This window comes from Eptesicus fuscus, chromosome 14 (genome assembly GCF_027574615.1).
Source record: "Eptesicus fuscus isolate TK198812 chromosome 14, DD_ASM_mEF_20220401, whole genome shotgun sequence".
NCBI classification, from domain to species: Eukaryota; Metazoa; Chordata; class Mammalia; order Chiroptera; family Vespertilionidae; genus Eptesicus; species Eptesicus fuscus.
The window spans coordinates 19,765,756-19,793,075 of record NC_072486.1 but is presented as its reverse complement, the minus strand read 5'-3'; the positions used below and the strand labels follow the sequence as shown (position 1 = coordinate 19,793,075).

At 38.6% G+C, this 27,320-nt stretch overlaps 1 protein-coding gene across 1 annotated transcript in view; it reads right to left on the bottom strand.

The window, feature by feature from the left end:
- Positions 1–27,320, bottom strand: part of ETV1 (ETS variant transcription factor 1) — an 84,506-nt gene that overhangs the window by 32,799 nt on the left and 24,387 nt on the right. Inside the window, exons 5-7 of the mRNA XM_054726139.1 lie at positions 8,094–8,223; positions 5,311–5,499; positions 434–681 (exon numbers count right to left, since the gene is read on the bottom strand). Coding sequence (XP_054582114.1) covers positions 434–681; positions 5,311–5,499; positions 8,094–8,223 — 567 coding nt within the window. The remainder of the gene's footprint in view (positions 1–433; positions 682–5,310; positions 5,500–8,093; positions 8,224–27,320) is intronic.

Below are 27,320 nucleotides of genomic sequence, written 5' to 3'. Positions count from 1 at the left end.
GGAATCTTGCCACAAGGAAAAACAAACAAACAAATACCTATAAGCAATAGTGACCCAGTGCGGAACATTACTCTTTGTAAACACTGTTAATTAGATAGTCCTTTAGTAGCAAATAGAAAAAAAAAAAACACACTGAATCCAGAAAAGAATTACAAGGCTACTTACTCTCTTGGGCTGAGAGTGTGTCTAGGTTTACAAATTGTACTCTTCTTTGTACAGGTTTCATATCTAGACACTATTTCAACCATCAGTTCATGACAAAATGGTTTGATAGCCCTATCCTTCACATATAAAGATTCAAAGAAGTGGTAAAATCAGAAAGATCCCACACACAAAAAAAATAGTCAGGAGCCATCCAGTCTGATGCCAACACTACTCAACGGAGCAAGCCAGTGAAAATATGTCTTAAATGTAACTTAAAACATGGGCCTACCTGAATCATATGCAAAATCTCTGGGTTCCTGTTTAATCATCAGAGGTGGGGGGAAGCTTTGGCTGGGCGCGCCTCCAACCATGGTGTTGTGTTCATACACTGGGTCGTGGTACTCCTGCTTAAAGCCTTGAGGTGGGAAGGGGATGTTGGGCTCAGACATCTGCCGTTGGTACATAGGACGTCCTTCCCTTGGCATTGTTGGCAAAGGAGGAAAGGAATTACAGGGTTCAGAAAGCTGGCGGCGAAACCTGGGAAATAAGAGAGCATGTTTCAAATAAAACAATAACAAGGAATACTCTTTAAAATACTGGCACAATTTTTTAACTGTATAATGAACATGATACCAACTGATCTAAGGCATAAATGTTTAATAATTACTTCATTTCGCTTTCCTGGGTCAGTAGCACTGTGCTTTTTAATCTTAATAGGACAGGTGCTCCCCTTCTAATTAGTCACTAGCAGCAGCATTTTGGTCCAAAACTATACGTTAAAGGTGTGCTTTGAGTAAGCCTAGGAGAACAGTTCATTACTTTGAGAAAATACATACCCTTAGAGTAAAAACACCCAATCCTAAATCAACTGGATCATTTAACAAATTTTCATATTAAGAGGGCCTCAAATAATTATATACTGGGGAAAGAATGGGAAAATTTGAAAGAATCTGATCTTAAACTATATCCTTTACCTTTTAATTCTGTTACCTAACTAATCCACAAACAAACAAAAGCAACCAAATAAAAAGCTACCTACTGGTTTTCCTTCCTCCTCTATCAGTTACTGAGGAAGCAAGAGAGGAATGACTATTTTCTCAAGTGGGCAAGACTCTTAAATCTTCAACAATGCCCTAAAGAACGCTATATTCTACTGATAAATAAAACTAGATCATGTAGATACTAAACCAAGCTTATTTTTAAAAGACCATCTCTTTACTACCAAAGAGTAACACAACACATTGGCTTCTAATAGCTTCTAATGAAATCTCAAGTTGTTCAAAATAAGCATACAATATACAGCAGAGCTCCAAAGATGAAAATAGTGTGGTGCATTGCATAGATTTAGGACTGGCTGTTAAGGCCCTGAAGAAGTTTGGAGGTCTTAGCAGGAGGCCGAGAGTGAGTCTCTGCTCCTATCTGCTTGGTAAACTCTGTAACGATTGGCTAGTCTTGTGCTCGGTCGGTTCCGTGTTTCTCATCCATAATATCATTGACCCACCACAAAGATGTGGATTAATTAAAGATTTAAAAGTGCTCTAAAAATGCCCAGGAGTGCTTAAAAATAACCTACCCCACATTACTATGAGCAAATAGAAGCCTATTAAATAACTCCCTTCTTCCCCCCTCACTCCACTAAAAGCATTTTAGAGACTTTAGTTTGGAAAGTGAACATTTAATTTTGGTAACGTTAAATGAAAATAAGGTAAAAGCTGAAGAATTGCAAAGCAGTTGCTTTATCATTTCCAAGAAGCCTGAACCCTGTGATTTAACTCTCGTCTCCTCAGCTACCCTGGTTAAGTACCAGAATCCCACCTACACCTGCAGAAAATAAACTCAGAAACTCCGATATTGCAAAAACAGTAAGACTGAATGGCAGTGCTCATTTCCCTTCCCTTGCTTATTTCATTAGGAAAACAACAACAACAAAAAAAAAAAAACACAACACAGAAATTATCATTAAGAACTGTCAAGGAGTAAATCAGAAAATTGTAACTTGAAGTTAAAATAAGAACCCAGCTCACCCGGGAAGCCTCGAAAGGAAGTTAATAACACGTGTACTAAAAGCTTTGTAAGGAATCAAGCCATTTATTTTTAGGAATGAACCTGATTCCAGTTGGTACATTCTGAGGACTACGTCTCCTATCACACACATGCTTCATAGGGAGCTACGAGTTAGTGGTGCCTGTGCCTTTAAAAGGGCCACATGCTGACTGACGAGCTCAGGGAAGGTCTGCATGGAGGTCTTGCAAACTCAGAGACCTAAAGGAACCACAAAGGGTGGCCTGAAATTAAAACTTTTTTAACTAAAAGCAGTTATGGTGGGTAGTCGTGTCATAAGTCGGTATCTTCCTTGACAAAGGTCAATCTTTACCTTAACTAAGCCTGTCTATTGTCTTTTGCATCTATGATCACATGCCTTGGGAATGTCAGGGTAACTCCCCTTTTCCAGACCTCACAGGGCACAACCAATACACCAGGGCAGAGACCATAGATTATCTTTGTTTTATCATGTTCATTGTTGACTTAACTATCCTGGACCCATCTATGTAAAAGATGTACTGTCTATCATTTGACTTTTCATCCAATCCCAGAGGTCTCCACCCCCACCCCCCACGCCCCTTCCCACCCCCCTCCTCCACTTTGCTTTCTCCCACCTCTCTAGTTCTATCACCCGTGGATTTCACATAACCCACTTGCATCATCCCTTTTGATTGCAATGTATAAAATAAGGTGTAAAACTGCCACTCTCCAAGCATTATCTCAGAGATTTCACTTCCTGGCAATTGTGGACAGTTTGGCTCACACTCACAAAAATGCTTCACAGGTTCGAATGTTTCTGACGTTGACATGTCGTTCTTAGGAGCAGCTGACCTACCATAAAGAGAAGGTGACTCAAGAAGCTTCTGGAAGAGTGTGAATAGGTAAGGGCAGCATGGTGACGACCTCTTGGGTAAAGGAACACAGTCTATAACGGGTGGGGAAGAGTGAGAAGAGAGACCAGGCTCCTTCGCAGCGGGTTCAGAAAAGAGAGCCAAAGGGCTGACCTGCGGAGCCCAATGAGCCATGGAGAGAAGGCAGGGGGCAGCCCCGAGTGAGGCGAGGTGCCCAGGCTGGAGGGGGCTATTTGGGGAAAGGATCTGTTCCCAGAGAAAAGTTGCCATTTATAACTGAGGGACTGTCATTTGTTGGCTCGAGCCCTCCAAGAAATCCTCCTCAGAAACATACGGCTCCAGAGATTTTCCTGGGATTGGCCAGCTGGTGCTGTCCTCAGAACACAATGGGGGGCAGTGGGAAAAGACCCTGAGCTTCCCTCTGGTAGTTCCGGACAGGCTGTTCTCAGTCTCAGGTATTTGACTTCAAGTAGAGAAACTCAAATGGATTTGGCTAAAGCATTTCAAGTTAGGTCACCTAAAAACAGGCACACTGCTTGTTCACCAGCCACCTTCCATAGAAATAGCTTTTCTGCACCAAGAGCCAACTCTACAGCCCAGCATTCTGGCACTCGTTGGAAGAGTGAGAGCCTCAGGTATTTAGAACTCTGGGAAGTCATCAGAAGTGGACAAAATACACTGGCTTCTTCTTTTGTTCACTCTTTTCCCCTCTTAGCCCTGCACAATGTGCATCTGTTTAATGGCCCACCCTGCAATGGGATTTCTTTCATCTGTATTTACGAAACTGTTTACACAGATGCACATACCATTGAGCGCTGACGAGGTCTCAAGTCTATCGGGTGAGAAGGCAAAGATCACTGGGAGCATTTAGTAACTAAAGCAAGAGAGGACTTCGTGATGGAAACAAAGGTAGACATGATGCAGCTTAGTTTCACATTGGAAAGAATGCTTTCATCTTAGCCCTTCACACCAACAGAGTTGGACTGAATGTGAGACTGAGTTGGTGTAAATAACCTAGAAAAAGCAGATCTGAGTATTCCCTTCTTTTCAGCGAGGTGCACATCTGCAGATATAGAGGATGACTTTGGCTGAGTTCTTTTCCTAATAGTGTCAGAGCCAGTTTGTCCTGGCTTATTATTAAATTTTCAGAAATTCTGTAAGTCACTTGTTAAAGACAGCCATTATGAAGTAAATTATGTAAATTTATATATTTTTTAAAAAATTACATTACAAACAGAGGCTATTAATATTCAAACCTCATCACTCCCTAATTAATAGTGGTACTATTAATTTTGTCCTTGAGGTTATGACTACAGCATCTATATGGTAGAAATACTATAAAATGGAGTGCTACTGCACCTCTCTTTCCAATTCTACATTCAAGGTTGTCACATTGATAGCTTGCAGTCAGCCATGGGGGAATATTTATATCAAACGCCTACAGATCAGGTCTTTTGGGTTTTCTCCCATAGAGCCTGTTGTTCAATATTTACCAGCATATCACTGGTTATATACAAGTACAAGGTAGAAGGGGAAGGAAAAATGAGGTACATAATCAACCTGTGTTTTAAGCTGTATTAAGACCTCTAAAAGTATCCTAACATTTTATTCAAATGTAAATTTTCTCATCTCTAGGAATCAGGAATAATCTACCACAGCATTCTTCCTAGTTCCATGCTCTGGTCCTTGCTTTGCTCCTTTCTAAGTAATAATAATTTGACCTCTATCTCTTTAACTTTTTATTCTCAGTGTCCAGGGTTGTATGTCTACTAGCATTAAATATTCACAACATGGAAAGTATGGAAAATGATTTTAATCAAATAAGTTCTGCTCTGCAAAACTGTGTACAGCTACGCTATTCCAACTAAGGTAAGGAACCTAATTCCATAAGCCACCTACTAAAATTAGTCTCCTAACTTTATAGAACAAGTACACACATATGCTCATAAAAAAATGCCATGATCTGATTTAAAGTGTGAGTGAAGCTATTTAATTCAGGCAAAGCAAAGGGGAGGTGTTCAAATGTCAGTACATAGATTAATTTTCCATTTTAGCAACAAATTTAAATGTTTATAAAAGGATTCTTTATAAGTGACCTTCTTCACCAATTATTTATAACTATAGAGAGGGCAAGCTCTTCCTAAAAATATTTTGCCCAGATGCGCAAAATTAATATGTTCACCCTCAATCTACTATAGGTCTTGGGAATTGGTAACAGCTCTTCCACGAATACTAAAAACAATTTTTGACAAAAACAGTATTTGCAACATACCTGTGATCCATGGGGTATCTGCTGTCTTGCATGGACTGTGATGGAGGGAGGTGAGCTGGGAAGGCGTGGTCAGGTTTTGGAGTGTGAGTTGAGTTTGGAGATGCATGATGTAGTGGGGACACTGGAGTGCTGGATGGCGTTGGGGGGTTGGAGGGCCTCATTCCCACTTGTGGCTTCTGATCATAGGCACTACCCGAGGCATAAGGAAAAAAAAGAGAGGATATTTGTTTCTTTGGAGAAATGTAAAAAAAAAAAAAAAAAAATTCTAACCTAAGGAAACAACAAAACATTTTAGGCTTAAGTCATAAAGAAGTTAGAATTTCATGTCTTTTGGTGTTTGTAATTCTAGAACATGTAATCTTCAAAACTGGCACACACTTTAACAGAAAACAGAATAAGTGATAAATTAGTAACAGCAAACATATACAATGTATATGTTTTTAACATATATGCAAACAACTTAGTATGAGGAAAAGCACTATCTATGAAAGCAGTGGCATAATTTCCATCTATTCTTGATATGTCTCCTGGAGTAAGTTTCATAGATCTTTTCTACTTCATTAAATTACCCTGATATTATAATTCTTCTATATTACATTAGATTTCAGAACAAGAACATCAGTTTAATAAGATGGAGATTATACCTGGCTTGACTTTATTTGTGGTAAAATTTTAAGAAGGCAATGCTTTGGCCTGATTTTCATTTTTTATATAAAATAAATGATGCTTGCTATTAACTTCCTCATATGGGATAATAAAGATTAATGGAGCAAATTAAAATCTCTCTGATATATTTAAACTTTCTTGGAATATAAGAACAAAATGATGTTCTTAAGGATAACATCCTATTGTCATAATCTAACTTCTAAACATTTGCAAAGGAATAAAATGAGTGAGCTTGTTTATGAATTTCAGTTGATTTTCCTATGTATGCCTTTCAAGGATGTGATCTAATTAATTTTTGTGATCTAAAAAATATTTTACTAAAAACAAATTTTACTTATATTTCCAAATTAAGGAGATATTTCCAGGTTAAAATACTGTATTTCCTTGTAACATAAAAAGAATTCATCAATACATATTTTTATTTTAAAACAAAAACATTTCGTTTTGCTTTGACTAATGTAATAATTTGTTCTGTTGCTCCATCTATACAAGAGAATGACAGCCGAATGTAAGAATAGTTTATAGGAGTGAAGTAGTATATGCTGTTTAAGTCTGTTCTTGCCTTTAAGTACAGCTAATGGTACTCATTATGTTCAGTTCTACTTGTTTTCTTTACCAATTATTTCTAAATGAGAATCTACTTCTATAAAATGGTTCACCTAACTCTTTCCCAGGTAAAAAGAAAAAATGATATATCCTTTGTTCTAGGATATTACTTTTCCCCCCATGAAATGTTATATTTACAGTTTGTATGTAGAAGGAAGTACCAGAATTTAATCCATAGATCCCTGTGGGAATTATTGGTCCCCAGGAAGAACCTCAAAATATTCAGGCAATTCCTCTACTGTTGATTTATGGATATTGGATATACCATATAAAGCAGTGGTTATTTCATACACACTTCTGATCAATGCTGAAATTCAATGACAATTTTGTATCTATTTGGCTCATTAATTAAACATTCTTCAATATGTTAGATAATTATTCTGTGAATACATAACACTCTTGAGAGAATAGAAACACTAGAAACACTATAAAATGAAACTCGGATCAATATTGTTTTATCTAAACCGAGTATGCTTTAATAGTTAGCATCCACAGGACATCTTTTTTATAACAGCTTTGTAGTTTTAATTGAACTAGCTCATAATTTCAGGCTCTGGTAACCCTCCTAGAAAAGCAGATATCAAAGACAAGTTTGAGTGTGCAAGAATGAACAGTAATAGAATATGTAAGCATTGGTCAGCTGCTGAGAGATTACACAAATCTAAGTTTCTTGAATCTTATATATCCTGGTATAGAGTATAAGTAGTAAACATATAAGAAAATATAAGATCCATTTAGATCATAATGTATTATGAACTTGAATCCACCTAACTTATAAAACTGCAAATATTTATAATCATTTTTTAAGTCTCCAGCCCAACTCCTTTTAAGAACCAAGTTCCCACTATAATTGAGAGTAATAATACTCAATACACAGAGCCAACTTCTTCCTTATGCAATTAGAGGCCAATATGAAAAGTAGCAGAATGCAATTTACTGTGAAGGGTTTTTAATGAACATGTATGTTATCAAATTTTCTAACAAATGAACAATGTACTTTTATTGCTCCACCCTTTATTATCATCAGAAGGAACAACTGGCTTTTTAATAGATAATAGCCTCTGCTAAGCCTTATAAAATTCTAACTTTATTACAATTGTCCATAAACACATCTTATAGATCATCTGCAAAGCCTGTCAGATAACTAATGTACTGCTGAGACATGCCAAATGTTTCTTTTTTTTCTACAAACTCTATCTAAAGTGCATAATGCATTCATTCTCATAAGAACTTTCAATAGCTGCGTAGGCCAAGTAAGACCCTCTTTTCCCACCCAGGATACATCACTGCGTAGGAAAAGCAACCAATAATGTGAGTGAAAATTATTGCTTTAAAATTATTCTAAAAGTGTGTGACTGGATGGTAAATGGCTTTTTGGAGTTCTTCTAAACACATTACCTAATTATATGCTGAAGATATGACTCATAAAAGTTGACTTGAGATTTTATATTAGATTCTGGACTTTTGGTTTTGCTAAGAACCACCATCCTGTATACACCTGATTGCTTTACCTGACATTGTACAGGCACTTTTCTCCATAGCTGAATTTAAAGGGGTGTTCTTGACTGCAGGCAGAGCCGAGTTCTGAACATGGACTGTGGGGCTCTTTCTTGATTTTCAGTGGTAGGCCATGAAAAGCCACTAGAAAACAAAACAAAACAAAAATACCCACAAAAATGAAATGCAGTTAAGAATTAAGCGTATTAACCTGCTCTACTTCTCTTCGTTAAAATGTCACTAACATTACATATTAACTGCCATAGAAAAGAAAAATCACATTTCATTAATTTCACCGAAGAAGATTCTGGAGAATCTCTGTATCGTGCTTTTCTGTTTATTGTCTAACAAAATTCATGCTTGAACTCTCCTTACTTTAAGGGAATCACTTGTAATTTGGTTAGCTGATATTAATTTAAAAAGCTCTACTTTCAGAAAGTATGTTTTGAAAACATTTCAGGAAGGTTTCCAAGGACTAAAACAGAAAAAAAAAAAATAGAAAGGAATTAACTGAAGACTGGAACATAAAAAAATACAAAAAGAATTAACTGAAGACTGAAACATAATTTTAAGCATTATTGAGAGGAAAATATCTCAAATCCATCAATAGTAATGGTTTAACAGAATGGCAAATATGAGAAAGAAAATTTAGGTGCAGGTCCACTGGAAACCAGTGATAATTTGGGCAAAAATCTCCACATCTTTGAAGGCAATGCTCATTTGTAAAATAGAGATAAAGTACCTGCCTATCTACTTACCAGAATTCTGAGGATGAAATATGAAAAATGTGACAGTTATTTGTCATTTGTAATCCACCATAAAACAATTATTCTCTATCATATGTTTTCTCCTTCTTCATATGACAACATATGGTGATGCTTATATTCATTAATGTTTTATACAAATACAAAGATCACATAAAATATGAAGGCTAGAAGACATGTATATCTGAAGGAAATCATAGCTTTAAAAACAATTCTTAACACTACATATTTTCTATTCTTTTATATGCAATATTAAAGATCTATTAGAGATCCTGTCAGACAACTAAAGTTTTAGTATACATGGAAAATTGGTAAAAAGATAAAGAAAAAATAGACATGAGAATGGAAAGGGCACTAGTAACCTGTTACAGTTCTGGAAATATTTTAGATCCTGCTCTGCATGGTGCTTATTTGATAATATACATCTGCAAAATTACAATAAATGCATATCTCAACAAAAAGCTTAAAAATGTGAGGGGCATCAAGCAATGCTACACAAATGAAGCTATTTCAATGCATCTGGCTTCCTGTTTCAGCAGACATCTGAGAATGTGCTTCAACTGCATAGGAGAAATAATTCCTGGTGAGGAAGGGCAGGAATGACGAGTTTGGGGCACCATCAGGAGTGGCTGCTAGCCTGACAGTAGCCTCCTATCAAAATGCCCAATAGTATCAAACTAGAAGCATCCTGGTGGTGATCACTCCACTGGCTGTCTTGAGCTCTAGGGCTTTCAGATGCTTTCAGGCACCTCCTGAATGGACTTTAGAAGAAAGGATATAAGGATCTCCCTCCCCCCTCCCCTCCGCCTCAAGTGTTATCAGAGGCAAGTTGATACATAAACTCAGAATCCCAAATCTGGCCAACAATCTAATTACCCAGGTAACTTTAAAAAAAGAAAACAACGCAAAACAAAGATTTCCAGACTCCATATTATAAAATGCATATACTGAAGTCCTAACCCTAGTACTTCACCTGGGCCCTTATTCGGTAGATAAATGAAGGTGAGGTCATCAGGGTGGGATCTAATCCAATATGATTCATGTCCTTACAAAAAGGGGGAATTAGAGTACAGACACTCACAGGAGAACACCATGTGAAGATGAAGGCAGAGATCAGATCCAATGCCAAAAGATTGCCGGCAAACCACCACAAGCTGGGAGAAAGGTACAGAATAGACTCTCACAGCACCCAGAACCCTGCCCACACCTTCAACTCAGACTTCTAGCCTCTAGAACTCTGAAACAATACATGTGTGTTAAGCCACCCAGTTTATGGCAGTTTGTTATGGCAGCCCTCGCCAATGAATATACCATCCCCAGAAGTTCTGATTCTCCAAGGCTGGGATATATATCAGGCTTCTGTATGTGACAAAATTTCTAGGTGATTGTCAGAAGTGGATTAATTTCAGATCCGCTGTGGTACTTGGCACCACCTGGATCCAGTGTGAGCTGCATTGAAATGGGTCCAGTACTTGAAAAGACTTAAACAAAAAACGAAAACAATGTCTTCCTTTTCGTTAGATGCCAACACTCAAGAATTCTCACAGGTCCTCTACTTCCGGAGCGTGAGGGTTTCCCTACCCTCTGGATAACACATTCAACGTGTGTGGGCCTCTTAATCATTATGGGCTCTTGGAACTGGGATTCTGTTTTTCTAATCAGAAGCCAAAAAAGTAATCCAATGAATTTGAGTTGGCTAGGATTTTTTTTTTTAATTGCTGCATGTGAGGAAAACAAAGAGAAGCCACCCTAAAGAACTTCAACGTTTTACACAAGGACCACGCACTACTTCACTGTCCGCATGTTCACTTTCCTGCCTCCTGGAGATTCTGTGTCACAAACGTGACTTATTTCTTCTCAAATAAGGGTAGGATAGAGACTCCCACGAGAGAGGGCTGGGCTGAGTCCGTGTTGGGTATTTCATCACGGGCCTGAGAGCCGGAGCGTCTGCTAACAGGCAGTTTTCCAGCTCACTGGCACGGGCACAAGGCAAAGCAGCGCATTCATTTTGTGCAATTTGCTTTACCTTCCCACATGGAGTTGGTGCATGTAAAAGGCTGTTAAGTACTAAATTATTCCTTATCAAATCACCATCATCTGGAGTCATGATCAACACTAATTAAATTAACTTGCGCTGAACACGGCTCCAGCCTGCTGCCGAGGCTGCTAGACATTTCATTCCGCTTACTGTACCGTCCGTGCTGGGTCTGGAACACAGAGCTCCCGGCATGTGCATTGTTGGTAGTCTTAATTAAAGTGAACCTTTCCTTCTTCAAGTGCATCACATCAACCGAGTTAACTCCTTCATGTCATGTACAAAGAAGGGACGGTTCAAAAGGATGTTCCATTATGTCTGGATCCCTGACTTCAGACTGTTCCGATCATTAATCTAGGAAGTCTGCAGTCTTCCTCAGGCATCCCTCAAACATGTTTCCAAGCAAACTGGAATGACCCCCAACTCCTCTGGCCAGGGAGATCTTGACGAGGAAGAAGCAGAAAGAACGCTGGAGAGCTGCCTCCTGCATTCCCCTTGGATGGCTGCTTGACCTTTAAAACCACATCTTAAGGCTGACTGGTGATGACTGTGTTCTTCTAATGGTTAAACCTAAGAGCTCCAAAATACCAGGGCTTTTAAAAATGCACTTCCAAAATAGACTTAACCACTTCTTAATTCAAAACGTTTACTTGGGGTTAGGGTATTCATCGCAAACTATTTGTTAAATCAGTAACTGTTTTGGTTTCAGATTTATGAGCTATGAGGCATCGTCTTGCTCCCATTTATTTCCGCTGATATTTTGGAACGGAGGCCCAATCCTGTCCTCATTCCACTGGAGCAGAGACACGCCCTGTCCTCTCCAAGCGCAACAATGCTGGTATAGGACCACATCTTTGGCTGAGGGTAGACATGTATTAAATCACATGTAAACACCTAAAAAGACAGATGAAGATCATGTCTTTTTAAATTTGCACAGAGCAAAATAATTTCCTAAACAAAGGTGGCACAAGAGCATTTTTTCGTACCATTAGAATGAAAACAGACCATGTTTGTTATCAATGACTGGTTCATGTTTAGCCCAAAGACTAAACGTTGAAATCTATGAATCGAATTTTGGTTTATATTTCTTACTGATTTTTTTTTTTTTTTTTTTAGAGAGAGAAGAAGGGGGAGGGACAGAGAGATAGAAACATAGATGATAGAGAAACATTATTTATTGGCTCCCTCCTACATGCTACTCTACTGGGAATTGAACCTGCAACCTGGGCATGTGCTCTAACCTGGAATCAAACCCATGACCTCTTGGTTCCTGGGTCTATGCTCAACCACTAAGCCACACCGGCTCGGCTTGGTTTATCTGTCTATAGTGAAGATGATGATGTCTTGTAAATTTAAGAAAGATAATAGGTCTAACTATGGGTGTTGACTTAATGAATTGTGGTGGAGTTTGGAATGGTGATAGGAAGCAGTGGCTATGAAGCTTTAAAAAGAAAAAAGAAAACCTCAAATTTACATAGTATTATAACATTTTCAATAATCTTTACCTATTGTATTTTATTCTCATCATTTAAAATAAGAAGGATATTTATTTTCATCTCCCCATTTTGCAAATATCGTGAAAGCATTAAGAAACTAAAGCTTCATGTCAAACCAAAGACCTAGAACTTACAATAGGTTAAGAATTAAGAGCTCTGAGCTTTTGGCTGCAATTCTTGAACCCTTAGCATATAATTCAAATAAACATCCTTATGATTTACTTCTCGCATGAACACCACTATAACATTAATCAGATGTTTCTTTATCCATCCTTTTCTTCATTAATCCATGCATTTGCTATGGCCCAGAAACTATGCCAGGTGCTAGAGGGGGCGGGGAGTGAATATGGAGCTAGAGAGAAAAGATGTTAAGATACAGTCTTACCATCAAGAAGTTCAGAGTTTTACTTAGCTTTTTTTTATATATATAAAAAAAGAGGTTTTTGCCCTGGCCGGTTTTGCTCAGTGGATAGAGCGTCAGCCTGCAGGCTGAAGGGTCCCAGGTTCGATTCTGGTCAAGGGCACATGCCCGGGTTGTGGGCTCGATCCCCAATAGGAGGCATCCAGGAGGCAGCCGATCAATGATTCTCTCTCATCACTGATGTTTCTATCTCTCTCTCCCTCTCCCTTCTCTCTGAAATCAATAAAGAAATATATATTTTTTTAAAAAAGGAGGTTTTCTCTAATAAACAGAGAGGCAAGTCTTCTTTACGTTTGATTAGTTTGTATGTATTCAATGCATATTTCTGTACACACGGCCTTAATAATATATCCTTGGCACTTGTATCTAAATGAAAACAACTTCTCAGAGCATTTGTCCTTGCTTTTAGGCATTCTGCCTTCTTTCCATTTGTCACTGTGACCAAAGGCATTTACAAATTCACACCAGTCAGATTCCACTGAAGGACATTTGTGGCTCTCCAGCATCTACAGCTTCCCCTGAACTCTGATACCTAAATGTCACCAGTGACGGCCCCCTTCTAGATGGGGACCGGGAATGCAAACACAATGATAAGTTGTCTTGGGGCTGACCTTTCCCTCTGCTTTCAACTCATCATAAAATTGAAATAGAGTAGCAATTTCTGTGCGTATAAAACAATTACCCAGGGATGAGAAACATACCACATTTTTAATTGCTTCTCTCAACAGAACCAGGTCTCTGAATCAAATCAGTAGGTTTTGCTTGTTTGTTTTTTTTAAAGCAAATCTAGCTAGGAATACAGAACCTTGCTGGCAGTCTCCTGATTTTGATGTTGAGATGTCTGGTCTGCTTAAAAATTCTGTTTTAGAATAGTCTACTGTACAATGTTCTAGAGCGGAGGTTGGCAAACCCGGCCAAATCCGGCTTCCCACCTCTCTTGGTAAATGAAGTTGTATTGGACCACTGCCCGACCATTTGTTTAAGGATAGTCTTGGGGCTCTTTGAGTTTCAATGGAGTACATGTGACAGAAACTCTGTGACCAGCAATGTCTAAAATACTGATTATCTGACCCTTTGCAGGAGACACTTTGCTGATCCTTGTAGGTTGTGGTCTAGGAAAAAGGAGGAAGAAAACACCGAAGTGGAGGAATGGTACAGTGACATCTGCTAATGACAGGGTACAGCTACATTCACTAACAAAGGACAGTTAATTGTGCTTTATTAACTCTTTACTCTGACTCTCAAAAGCCAGTGTGTGGACTTGTGTAGCCAGCCAATTTACGACGATATACACGAAAAAACGATGATGAGAAACATACACAATATTGAGGCTCTAAAACATTACAAATGTATGTGCTTTGAGGAATTTCAAGGCATGTACTTAGAACATGGTTATGTATAATGTGGAGAATTTTTTACACTTGTCTACAAACTATAACTAAGAAAGTCAAAACAAATCATTCTGTGGACACTGAGGTGCTTATAAAAAATTTTTTCACTTGGCTATAGCAGTGAATTTTTTTTACAAATCTCTGTAAAAAGATTTAAAAAAAAGTAAATGGCATACATAAATTAGATTATTTAAGACCAGATACAAGCATGGCATGAAAAATGCATGCAGCCTTCTATGTAAATATATGTTGTTAGGAATACACTCTCTAGATGAAAGGCATTCACTTTAAGTTAATAACACTTCCATTTCAGGTGATAAATGGAGAGAAATGACCTCAATTAGTACTAGTCGGTTAGGTTCCAGAAGCAAAGGGGAAGGCTTGTTTACAAACAAGGACAAGAGTGTCACATCCTCTTCCAAGACACAAAAAAGCAGCAGGCACTGCTGCTGCATCTACCAGGGCCTCTCGCAGGTCCTTTTCCAGTACATTTACCTCTCCCAGCCTCCCCACCCCCACTGCACACACACCACTCACACATGCACACACCCAGCATCCATTACTAGAGGGCCTAATCTCAGCCATCAGCAGAGTGCCTTTATGGGGCCATTAAACCATTTCTCTTGTTTACAGTGCCTGAAGAAAGATGTGAATTATGTCTGTGACAAAACAAGCGATAACATTTCTAAGCTGCTATCAAAATGCAAACTGAAACACATGGAAGGCCAGAGACCCTGATTCAAGTTTTCACGATTTCCCATTATTTGAAGCATCTGGAAATACATCCGCCTATAATATTTCCCAGACAAATTTAGACCCTGGCACCGAAAGTGGATATTTATTTATTTTTTCTTAAATAATATTATGCAGGTAGGGCATTTATAATACGATAGTGTTTTTAAAGGACGGTTATCAGTTGGGATAAGTACCATGCCTCGGTTGCCCTTTGATGTTATGCTGGCAACACATAATAGGCAGTAATCGCAAAGGCAAGGTAAGGGAGACTCACCCCTTGTAGTGAACCTCTGCCTTTTGTGTTGAAGAGGGCATTAGAAATGAACAGGTTTCAGGGGCTGAGTTAGGTACTCAGAAACCTTTGTACTAAAGGAATCAAAAGTGAAAGTCTGAAGGCTAAAAAGATAGAAAGGAAAAGCTACTTTTATAAGAAGGGAGTCAACCCACCCCTATACCTTGCTCCCGAAAGTAAATACTCAGCATCTGTAAGGAACTTCCTGGGCAGTTTGGAAACCAAAACTGAGTGTCGGAGAAATCATGCATTTCTCAGAAGAGGATACCGATTTTTTTTTTTTTCTAATGCCAAATTCCTATCAGTAATAGCAGCTGCGCACTCCATGTGGGGACTCCAGAACAGCCTTGCCAGGGCCGTGCCTGAATGAAGGGTGGGGGGGAGAGTGGGGTGTAGCTTGAAAAAGTCCCAGAGGTGAGCCCACCGGCACAGCCCCATTCAGGATCAGATGTCCACGGGCCGGGACGCCAGTGCGGAGGACACACTGAAATCAGAAGCCAGGACTCCCTACAGTCCAGAGTCAAGCCTTCTGATTACGTTACAGCCCCACAAGACAGTTATTTCTTCAAAGTACACTGAATAATTCAACTTTCCACTGCAAAGTCCCACGCTGCCCCCTTCATAGGGCAGAATGGACCACAGACAAAGGTTGGGCCTTTCTTCTCTTTGAGAAGAGTGGTAACCACAGTTTGCCAATGTCTCTGATTGGTTCACCGTGTGGTTTGAAATTATTGGTTCAAATAATTTTAATGAGTTGTGATGATTTAAAAATCAGCTCTGAAACACTTTTCTGGTTTTAAAAATCGAAACTTCTGGTTTCTCTAGAAAAACGCAGCAGCACTGAGTCCATTTTCCAGACTGAAAACGCAAGGCAGCAGCGGGCTGAGCCCAGTCCATGATCAGCTACCCCTTTGGGCAGGGCCTGTGTTTTCCTGTTGCCATCGTCCCCTGTGCAATAAAAGGTGATCCAGGGACCACCATCCCCAGTTCTTGCCTCATCATCGCCTGCAATAAATTCACTTCTCTCATGTATAGGCTTGGAATGAGTGTTTTCTACCCCTCATCTAACACAGCTAAGAAATCATCAGGAGTGTGCTTCCACATGTGAACATGCATGTTTGCAGCAGGGGGTATGTACACACAAACACACACACACACACACGCACACAATCTCTAGTCAGCAAAAATAAATGTTACCAAACTCCCATTACACTGTGGCTCAGATACTCGAGTACTCATTCTTGGGCAACAAACAAGGCATACATAGTGGCAAAGCTGGCAGGCACTTAAATCGGCCTGGTTTCTAATCTTCCTACTGCCACTCACCAGCTCTAAGACTGGGCAGGCCACTCAACCTCTCTCTGTGCTTCAGTTTCATCTATAAACTGAGGCTGATCATAGCTCCTGCCTCCTGATTGGATTAAATGAGACACTATTGTGTGGTATGTAGTAAGTGCTCAAAAATTTAGCTCTTGGTTACCACTCAAACCCTGAATCTTTAGGCTTTACAGCTAAAGAGAGCAGGTAGGTCATCCAGAGAAGAGAGTAGACAAGAGCATGGATACCGAATCTTGACTTTGCTACTTGCTAACTAAAGGACTTCTGGTACACTAGGTCACTGCTGTGATTTCGTTTTTCCCATGTAATAGGAGGCTTATCACCCAGATCTTCCTCATGGGGTTTGTGTGAGAATTAAATAAGGTAATTCACATCAGAACTTAGAAGAGTGCCTGGCACATGGTAAGAACTCAGTAAATGTTAGTCATTACCATGATTCATCCAACCACGTCCTTTCACAAAAGGTAAACTGAGACTCAAGGAAGTAAAGTGACTTATGATAGTAGCAGGACTTCCGGCCATCAGACTGTTAGTTCAATTCTGTGTTTATTTCATCTTGCTCCCAATTTATCTTTATGTCAACTACACATTAAGAGCAAAAATTTACCCTAGCCTGTTTGGCTCAGTGGATAGAGCATCGGCCTGCGGACTGAAAGGTCCCGGGTTCGACACTGGTCAAGGGCACATACGTTGGTTGCAGACTCCTCCCCGGCCCAGGCCCTGGTCAGGGCTCATGCAGGAAGCAACCAATCAATGTATTTCTCTCACATCAATATTCCTGTCTTTCCCTCTCTCTTCCACTTGCTCTAAAAATCAATAGAAAAATATCCTTGGGTGAGAATTTAAAAGAAAATTGCACAAGAAGAATCTGTAGGTAAACAGTGTTGTCTGGTAGAATGACCACTGGATTGAGAGTATATTAACCTTTACCTAGTTCCTACCCCAGCCCTAACCAGCTGTGTGACCATGGGCAAGCAGTGCAACCTCTCTGGGCTTCCATCCCTAATCTACAAAATGAAGGCATTAGACTAAGCAATCTTTCCTTGTAGCTCTAAAATGTGATGTCTGGATCTAAGTACCAGCCAACTTATGTCAGAGAAGAGAAAAATGGAAAGATCCGATATAAGAATTTAGAGGGCATAACATTCTGAGGCCATGCTGAGCTCTACACCTCTCAATAACAGCTGAGGGCATTACTGCATTTTAGCAAACAGTGGTCGCTGAAATTTATAATAATGAGCCTTAATCATCATGAAAAAGCAAAATTGGGTATAAGCTACTGTATTCAAGAAGGGAGGGTACCTAATGCACATTAGAAAGGTGTACATGCAATATGGTTAACATTTAAAAACATTTGGTGCAATAAAAGGTGTTCCAGGGACCACCTACTTCCCAGCTGATGGCAGACAGGAATGTTATATCAACAAAACAAAAAAGCAGAACGAAAGAGAGTTATTTCCTAATTTTAAAAGCATCGCACAAACCATTAATTGAAAAATACCGAAACCAAGTACAGAATGTGTTGATTCATTCCTCTCAATTTTAAAGCCCAATCCTCCTATCATAGGCGTCAGCATTTGTGGTACTAAACGATCCTCATCTTCACCGTCTAATTGCTAGGAGAAAGTGCTCTGGGAGGAAACTGGTTCTTCCATCTGGAAAAGGTTAAGAACTGGGAAAGAAAGGCCTAATGTATGAACAATCCAAATCTAATCAGTTTTGCATTTTGCATTGGCTTCAAATCAGATCTTCCTACCCCTACTGGTCCAGTAGATGGAAAGCAGCACGACACTATTTTTTTGGAAACGAATTCTGTACAGTGAGCCCAAACATACAGTACTTCATATCCAGCTGGCAGGAATGAACCCTGAACAAGCTGCGGCTATGTGGGAAACAGACCTAGGAGATTGAAATGGAGCTCTGAGTCAAGATGCCCACCCAAACCTACACCTCTCAGAAACTGCTCTCCTTAATAAATTACCTAATTGTGACTTTTATGAATATGGAAAACACCTTCTCTGCAGAAGTCATTCCACTTCGCTTTAATATAAATAGACTTTGTAGCTCTATAAAATGACAAAAATAAACATTACTTCTCTGCCTAGTGATTCTGTAATTTCTTTCAAATAATGGACAACACTCTTTGGAAAAGACTTCAAAGTAACTATTATTATTCCCAGCTGAGGAGGGCCTGGAAGATCCCATCACTAGCTGGTGTTTCTCAGTCTAACTCGAAGACGTTCTGAGGAATGCTATGATGGGGGGGGGGGAGGGGCGCAGAATACCCAGACACCAAGGTGCTCAGTCCACACTACCGTGTCACCATGCAGACAGTCCTTTCCACAGTTAGAACATGCTAAAGGTGGGCTTTCCCTGCCTCCTCCAACTGTCTAGAACAAACCCCAGAGTTCTATCCTCTCGACACATCCGTATGGATCTCTAACAAATGGTTCAGAAAAATAAGTGGTAAAAATATTATTTGAAATCCCCTGACATAAAAAAAGAAGGCAGATAATAGACCACAGAGAAGAGTCAATGCAGACGGTAGCGTCTAAAGAGATTTAAGTTATAAGTGGTAAAGGATAAATGTGACCTTTAATTTTCGTTCTTTCTTGAATCTCAAACACAGGAGCTCCAACCTAAAGTTTTACATTAATTACTCTATAGGCCATAGTAAGATAAAAAGCAAAAAACGAAACCGAGATAATATTTCATTGCCAAAGAAGAATGCCAATTCTGTCATCGCTTTGGAAAAAATAATTACCTAAAGGACCAGCAGTTCCTATGATGTATAAGTTTAGTCACCAAGAACAAGTAGGCAAATAAATAAGATTTTATGAAATAAAGTATAACCATTTTCTCCAGTATTGTTTTTAAAGCAATGAGCTTTAAAATAAGTAAAGTAGATATTTAAGTTTATTTATTCTTCTGATCTTCAGAATTAGAGCAGTATAATTTGAAATTTAGACTGCAGCTCAATGCATTAGCATGACTTTGAAGTCTTTAAGTAAGCCCAGAAATAAGAGAAATGATTGATATATGGCCTACAGAGTCAATACCACTTCCAGGACAACTAAAACTGCAAACCTACATACCACACTCACAAATCTAACAAAACCCTATTGTTCCATTTCTTCAAATGTTTGTGCTTTACTTGTTTTAATATTTATCCCTAAATAGGATCGTTCAGTGTCGATTTAGTGAATCTGTACTGCTTGAAAAATTCTATATTCTTCAAATTAGTGAATCCTGACTTTTGATTCAACATGTCAACATACCTTTTTTTCTAGCCTGAATATAAAAAGAGCCTATAATTTGCATGGTCTTAAATTGACCACTTTAGCACCAAAATGACACTTAGGATCAATAGGAAGCAACATCTGCATGGCTGAAGTGCACCTGTATCGCATTCCAGGTCACTCTACTGAAGACACGATTGAGCCAATTCAGACATTATTAGCCTCTTGGCTCCTTGTTCAAAAAGATGCCATTGGTAGACAATCAAAGTTGAAAATATGTTCTTAATACCAGAGCTAGAAAAGTTTGCCCAAAAAAAGAAAGCCAGCTGGCTAGGCAAAAAAAATAAAATAAAATAAAATAGTGCCTTTCAGCAAATGCCAATAAAACTTTACATGCTGCCAAAATAACAAAGACAGAGTAATTACAAAGGAAACTTTGAAATTTTCCTGACAATAAACACCTTCTTAAAAAGAAATTATCTGTCACCTGGCCTCAATTGTTATAGCTGTTAAAACTAGGTAGGGTAAATCCTGCAGACACATTTTACTGAAACCAACTACTAATCTGGCATAAAATTTTTATAATTTCTTCTCCAAAATAAATGTATAGATTTTTCTTTAAAAATGGCTTGTAATCTTTAATTTAATGTACTTTAGAGCACTTTTCATGAGGAATCACTGCTCTAACAGAAAAACTTTTAGCCAGAGTATTTTGCTTGTCTTGAAAAATAGTCATCTAACTCTATTAGATTAAAAATCCCCTCAATAGAAAAGGGACATGCATGACCTATAAAAGTAAAACAAAACACTATGACTTGAGAGCCACATTCTTAATCCCAAAATAACCTTTGTAGAGAAAAAAAAAAGTCATCATTATTATGTGGAAACATTTTTAAAAGTGCACTATTCTTCATACAGCAGACACTATTGATGTTGGCCAAAATTTCTTAGGAAAATCCATGAGACTTTTTTAAAAAGTAAGACTTATAGCTTAGTAGCAGTGTTTGCTTCCTAAACTGTTACAATACCACCAACACACTGCCAGGTACAAGCCAACCGTTCTGTCATTTCTTAACAATAAACACTGACCAAAAAAACATTGATAGCACAAGAATATCAGAATGATGAAGTATAAAAAGTCTCCTCTGACACAAGCCCAGCCTTCACCAATAAAACAAGACGCAAACAAGCTGAACACTGACAAAGAAATCCAGCCAAGAAAGCCTTGGATAGGCTTAACCAAGGCCATGAAATAAACAGTCAAGAGATACCATGTCAGATACATTACATAAGGAACTGATTTTCCTGTGTGTGTTATAGGAAGCCAATGTAAATGATCAGTGTGTACATATCACATTTCCATAGCTAAAAGACACAATCCCAAGGAAACTTTTTAGAACTAAGAGTTCTAGGATTATATTAGTATGTTTAAAGTAATTTTATGATTTCTTAAACATACTCATGTTTAATAAATTATTTCCTTTGTAAACTTTTTAAAAAAACAAAACAAAACGTGTAATCTGTTAGATGGAAATGTACTTGCTTCCTACAGGAACACATCTTCAATTTTTCATTGGCGTAACAGTGGGAGTTATGAATAGCAAATGAACCAAGTCAGATTGCAGTGTTTCATAAGGAGTTTAAGAGATTATTCTTGCCTACCATCACAATCTTTTACAATGAGCAGCTATTGAGAAGGACTTTAATCTTGGATATACAACCTGTTAAATCTGACTTCTAGACACTGCAGCCAAAATTGTATTAAGACATTCAAATGGAGTTACAATTATACCTGACCTTAGTTAATACGATGTAGGGATATATAATTGTCAGAATAGCTGAAAATAAAAAAAAAATCAAGTATGATGCAATTATTCATTAGTTATATACACTTGTAAACTCAGAAATGTTCTCCATTTTCCTCCTATTTACAATATTCCAGAAGGGTTTCTTAAATGTGTAGAATATTATCCTTAAATTTTAATTACGCATTGCAGTTTGGATGAAACAACCTAGCTGCTAGTTCAAAGGATGTCTGTTTCTTTTTTTTTTTTTTTTCCCTACTCCAGAGCCTTCCTACTGCACTGTCCCACAAGGGCATCCCTGAAACTACATTACAGGGGAAAGCTCCATCATAAGATCCTTCTGCTCCTCCAGGAACCAGGCGGGCCCTGCCTGAGAGGAACCAAGACACTCACCAGTTACTGAATTTGGCTCCATAGCAATAGTGTCATGGCAACATTCCAAGGTATATTTTTTTTACTTCAACTTGCTAACTGCAAATAAGGGAAGATTAGATTACCACATTAAACATAAAGTGTAGCGCCTAACTAGATAGCAGTGTTGTACAGGTGTTATTGGAAATAGAAAGTTGCAGCATGGAGGCAATAATATTTGAAGTTATAATTTTTTTTTACACCTACCTTAGGCAGAGATTTGCATTTTGATGTTCGTGGTAGCATCAAAATACAAATCAAATCATACTATCTCATCATAACTAACTAATAAAAGTGTTGAATAAATTCTTTCCTTCCCCTCCCCAGGCCTTCCCAGCACTATTGTCTTTCCATGGGCTATGCATGTATGCATGTAAGTCCATTGATTAATCTCTTCCTGCATGCCCCCACCTCCTTTCCTCTGAAATACGGCAGTCTGTTGCATGCTTCAAAGTCTCTGGATCTTTTTTGTTCATCAGTTTATTTTGTTCATTAGATTCACAGATAAGTGAGATCATGTGACACATTTACTTCTATGTCAATCTGAAGTGCATGTTTAAATTTAACCTCTTGAGACACTTGGATGTTAACAGCATGTCCATATAAATGCACAGATATTACCATGGCTGTTATAAATTACAGATTATACAGGAATAATCATTTATCTATAACTCTGTGATCAAAGAGGATGATACACAATGATGGCAAACAGCACTGTTTCAAACCCCTGAATGGTTTACCAACACAACACACTGTAGGAAACGCAGCTGTAAAATGGATTTCATTTTTCTATTTCCGTTTTATTTCCTAGTCTACAATATAATCTAATGCTTTAGAACACAGAGCTCTGCCAATGCATTACCTGTAACTCCAGGTGTAAGGTGACTACTAGGTGTGTCAAATACTGTAGCTAGCCGATATATTCAGCAGCTTAGATTAGCACTTAAACAGACAACGAAGATTTATACAGCCCTCCTTTGTAACTGACAGTTCCGAGAAACTAGAAAAATATGAAGATAAAAGAGTACTTTGCTCTCCATGTGTGCAAATAGAAAAGATGAGCTTTATAGAAACACATGGATACCACCTGCAAAACAACTGCATGAGCACAAACATCATAGGCCTGGTGTGATGATCCTCCTTGCCCCTTTGAAGTTAATAGGAGCTTTGTAAATTGAGGGTGTGCATAGGGATAAACATTAAGTCAGATAAAGCTGAGTCTCCTTCCCTTCCATTGCATGTGCAAGTTCTTAGCCAGTGTACATTTCTTTGAATTATCACATTAGATTCCACTGACATAATTATAATGTCTGATGTATATGCATCAATTAATATCTGTTTTAAATATGGCTTACCACAGTTTGCCTATTTGCTAAAATACCTTTACAAAAAAATATGCTATGCCCTTTTGTTTTTTTTCTCTCTACTCTCTCTTCTTCAATAACATGAGATCTAATTTTTCACACTGAGGAATTTCTAGGCTGGGGCATTTATTCTTAGGAATAAACCCCAAATATATCTGTTTGACTTTTGCAGAGTCACAAAATTTGACTGATTTTAACCTTTCAAACTTCATCTCTAGCACTATCCAATGCACACCTCTATCTCCAAACACTGCCTCTACCAGCGGTCAGGTAATCCTCATGCTCACTTCAGAGCAATTAACACCTGGTCTTCATCTCCAACCATGCTAATCTTAAAGAGACAACCGAATGTAGTTAACACAGAGGTATTGAACATTAGGTACCAAGAAAGATTAGGTTCCACTTCTGTCATTACTTGGGCATTAAGTACTTGTCACTTTGGCAAACCTGTTTTGCCCCGACCACCTACCTAAGACAGTGTAGGATCCTGGTTAACCTTTTGCACTCGGATGTGGAGTGTGACTCGACACGGTTAGCATCGGTAGCAGCTCTTTTTATACTCTTTGAATGTATCAATAATTTGAAATATAAAAAAATCCAAATAAATAAGTTTGTATGAAAAGAAACTCCAGTTTTTTATTCTACTGCCGCACTTTGTAAAATCTGGGGTATTTAAAAAATTAAATCCCGAGTAGAATAAAGGAATCGAGAAAAAAGCAAGCGAGTGCAAAGGGTTAAAGTGTAAAATCCAGATTCAGATCTGCAACTTGGTCACTGCATGACCAGAAACAATCCATTTAGCTACTCTGTGTCCCAATTTTCTCATCTGACAAAGGGAGGCCACAGTACCCACTGGACAGGGTGTTGCAAAGACTGGATACATAAAGGTATAAAGTGCTTAAAGGAGTGCTTAGCACCCAGTGAACACTACGCACGTATCAGTTATCACTGTCCATTAAGGGCACATGATCTCTAGGTTCATTTCATTTCTAATTATTTCATGAGCCTGGGTTTCTAGTTCCAGGTTAGATTTTATTCTCTTCATAAGGCCATTCTCAACTATTACCATCTATACTGACCTCTTAATTAAAAAAAACACACAACTATAAACTTTACTGTCTGTAACATTCATCTAAGTTGTAGTCATATAATATTTTTATTGTCAATATTATAAAAGTAATGGTGTTAATAATTATGACCGCCCTGGCTTAGTTTATTCGTGTTCCACACCTATGACATCCTTATTATCGGGAGCCCCTTGTAAGCTGAAAAAATGGAAGTATTGGAAGATTAAGTGACTTACCAAGGTCACCCAGCTAAAAAGCAGTAGACAGGGGCATGGTACATAACTAGTAGAACCTGCTCTCTGGGCTGCTATGCTAACTCCTCACTCTACTGTAGCTTAACTGTCCTCAGCATGGTTTCCCCTTCTCTTCCAAACTTCCCAGGATACTTTTTGAAGACAGGGATTATGGGTCTTTTTTTTTTTTTAATCATATTTTATGCATGCAAACTTTATCCTATATAAATACTTAAATATTTGTCTATATTTATCTTGACATTATAACTATGCAAGTAATACAATTCCTAAAATAGAATGACTCTAAGCCATGAGTTTTCTCCCCAGCCAGCAGCCCCTGCCCCCTTAGGCCTCGATCGCTGGCCAGGCCGAGGGACCCCACCCGTACACGAATTAGTGAGTTGGGCCTCTAGTATTAAATAGATACTGACTATTTCTTACTTCCAAAGCGCTACTGAGTTATTAAATACTAAACTTGACATAAAATAACTTATTTAATCATTACATCAACCCATTTACTCTCTCCCTTTACTTGCAAGTATTAAAGACATTAGAGAATTAGTTCAAGATCACAAATATGGCAATGGGGGAACTAATGTTTGAACTTACACATATCGGGCTCTAAAGCTGACATGTTGCCTTGTAAGGTTATAGCTACTTCAGTGCTGAACAAGCCTCTGATGTTAGTAATTCTAGTTTTATGTTGTTGTTGTTTTAGGGACGACAACAACAAAGTAGTTAGAATCTACTTTTCTTAAATGTAGCATGCAGAGTCCAATTGTTGGGTCAAACATATCTGGTGTGGTAGAAGCTCAGGCAGTGTCTAATAGTTCATTCATTGGAGTAGTAGCTATTTTATAAGGATGATCTTAGGTCATTCACAATTTAAGCAGCCAATTACTTTTAAATGAGCTCCCAGAGTCCATCTCAAAAGCTGAATACAATTTCATTGCAAGTAGTGTTACAGCAAAGGTCCCGTCGATTAATTTTTATGATTTAAATAAGAGATGAACATAAAATTAGCACCCTTCTACTATAGTCCTCATCTTGATTATTACTATTTAGTGAAATTTTTTCTTCAGGCTGAGTGAACACTGTAATCATTATTGCTTTCCATTGTAAAGGTTGCATCTTAGTTAAAAAATCAACACGTTTCACTTTTCAATGAGTACATCAGCTTCAAAATCAACAAAAGCATTGGAGATGCTGGCAATTTTGCTAGCAACACAAATTCAGGTGTCCTTGATCAACCAGAATTCATAACCTGTAATCTTAAACATAAGATGTTAACTGATTCTATAACCAGGCCTGTACTTCAAATACCAAATAGTTTCAGCTCAATTTTCTGTTCATGAATCCTTCTCATCGAAAATGACAGTTGGTTTGAACAAACAACACTTCTGAGTGTCTTCTGACAGTATCACTAAGGACATGCACCAAACTGCTTAGTGTTGTCAACAGTGAAAGGTCAAATTAGTCTTATAATGATTTTACAGTATGTGTAGAAACAGCCTATAAGTTGATACCTATAGATATAATTTCTGAGCATGGAAAAAAATACACCACAGAAAGGTAAGGTGATCAAAATGAATGCATTTATGATACATTATATAAATTATGTATTTTATACATTCCATGCATATTTGTGTACACATAGAATAAAAGTTTATATATAGTGCTTTCTATGTGCCAGACACATATATTTCATATAAATATAAACAAGTTACCTTAATACTTAAATTGCTCTAGAGCAGCGATTTTCATCTCATGGCACATATAAACTAACTAGAGGCCCAGTACATGAAATTTGTGCAGGGGGGGGTCCCCCTCAACCCAGCCTGTACCCTCTCCAATCCTGGACCCCTCAGGGGATGTTTGACTGCTGGTTTAGGCCCAATCCCTGGGATCGGGCCTAAACCAGCAGTCGGACATCCCTCTCAGAATCCTGGACCACTGGCTCCTAATCACTCACCTGCCAGCCTGCCTGGTAGCCCCTAACTGCCCCCCCCCAAGTCCACCGGCCTGATCGCCCCTCATTGCCTCTGAGTGCCTGCCTAATCACCCCTAACTGCCCCCCCTGCCAGTCTGGTCGCCCTTAGCTGCCCCCCACTGCCGGCCAGGTCACCCCCAACTGTACCCCCTGCGGACCTGGTTGCCCCCAACTGCACCCCCCCTCCTGCCAACCTGGTTGCCTCTTACTTCTGCCCCTCCGCCGGCCTGGTCGCCCCACGTAGCCTGCTGTTCAGTCGTTTGGTCATCCCTCACTAACCCCCTGCTGGCCTGGTTGCCCCATGCAGCCTGCTTGTTCAGTCATTTGGTCATCCCCTCACTAACCCCCCTGCTGAATTGGTCATAGGCAGCCATCTTGTGAGGGTGTGACAGTCAATTTGCATATCACCTCTTTATTATATAGGATTACTAAAATTCTGTGGCACACAAAAAATACTATATATTTTGCCAATCTGACAAAAATAGGTATAATTTTGATTGATTTACAAAAAATAATAATAGTAATTACCTACCCTTTTAGCTCCAAAGTGACTTTTTAAAAAATCAGGTGCCTATACTTATATATAAAGATTTCTGGTACCAAAAATTAACCAATCAGACATAACCTTATTATGTGACATGACCAATAAGATGCAACTCT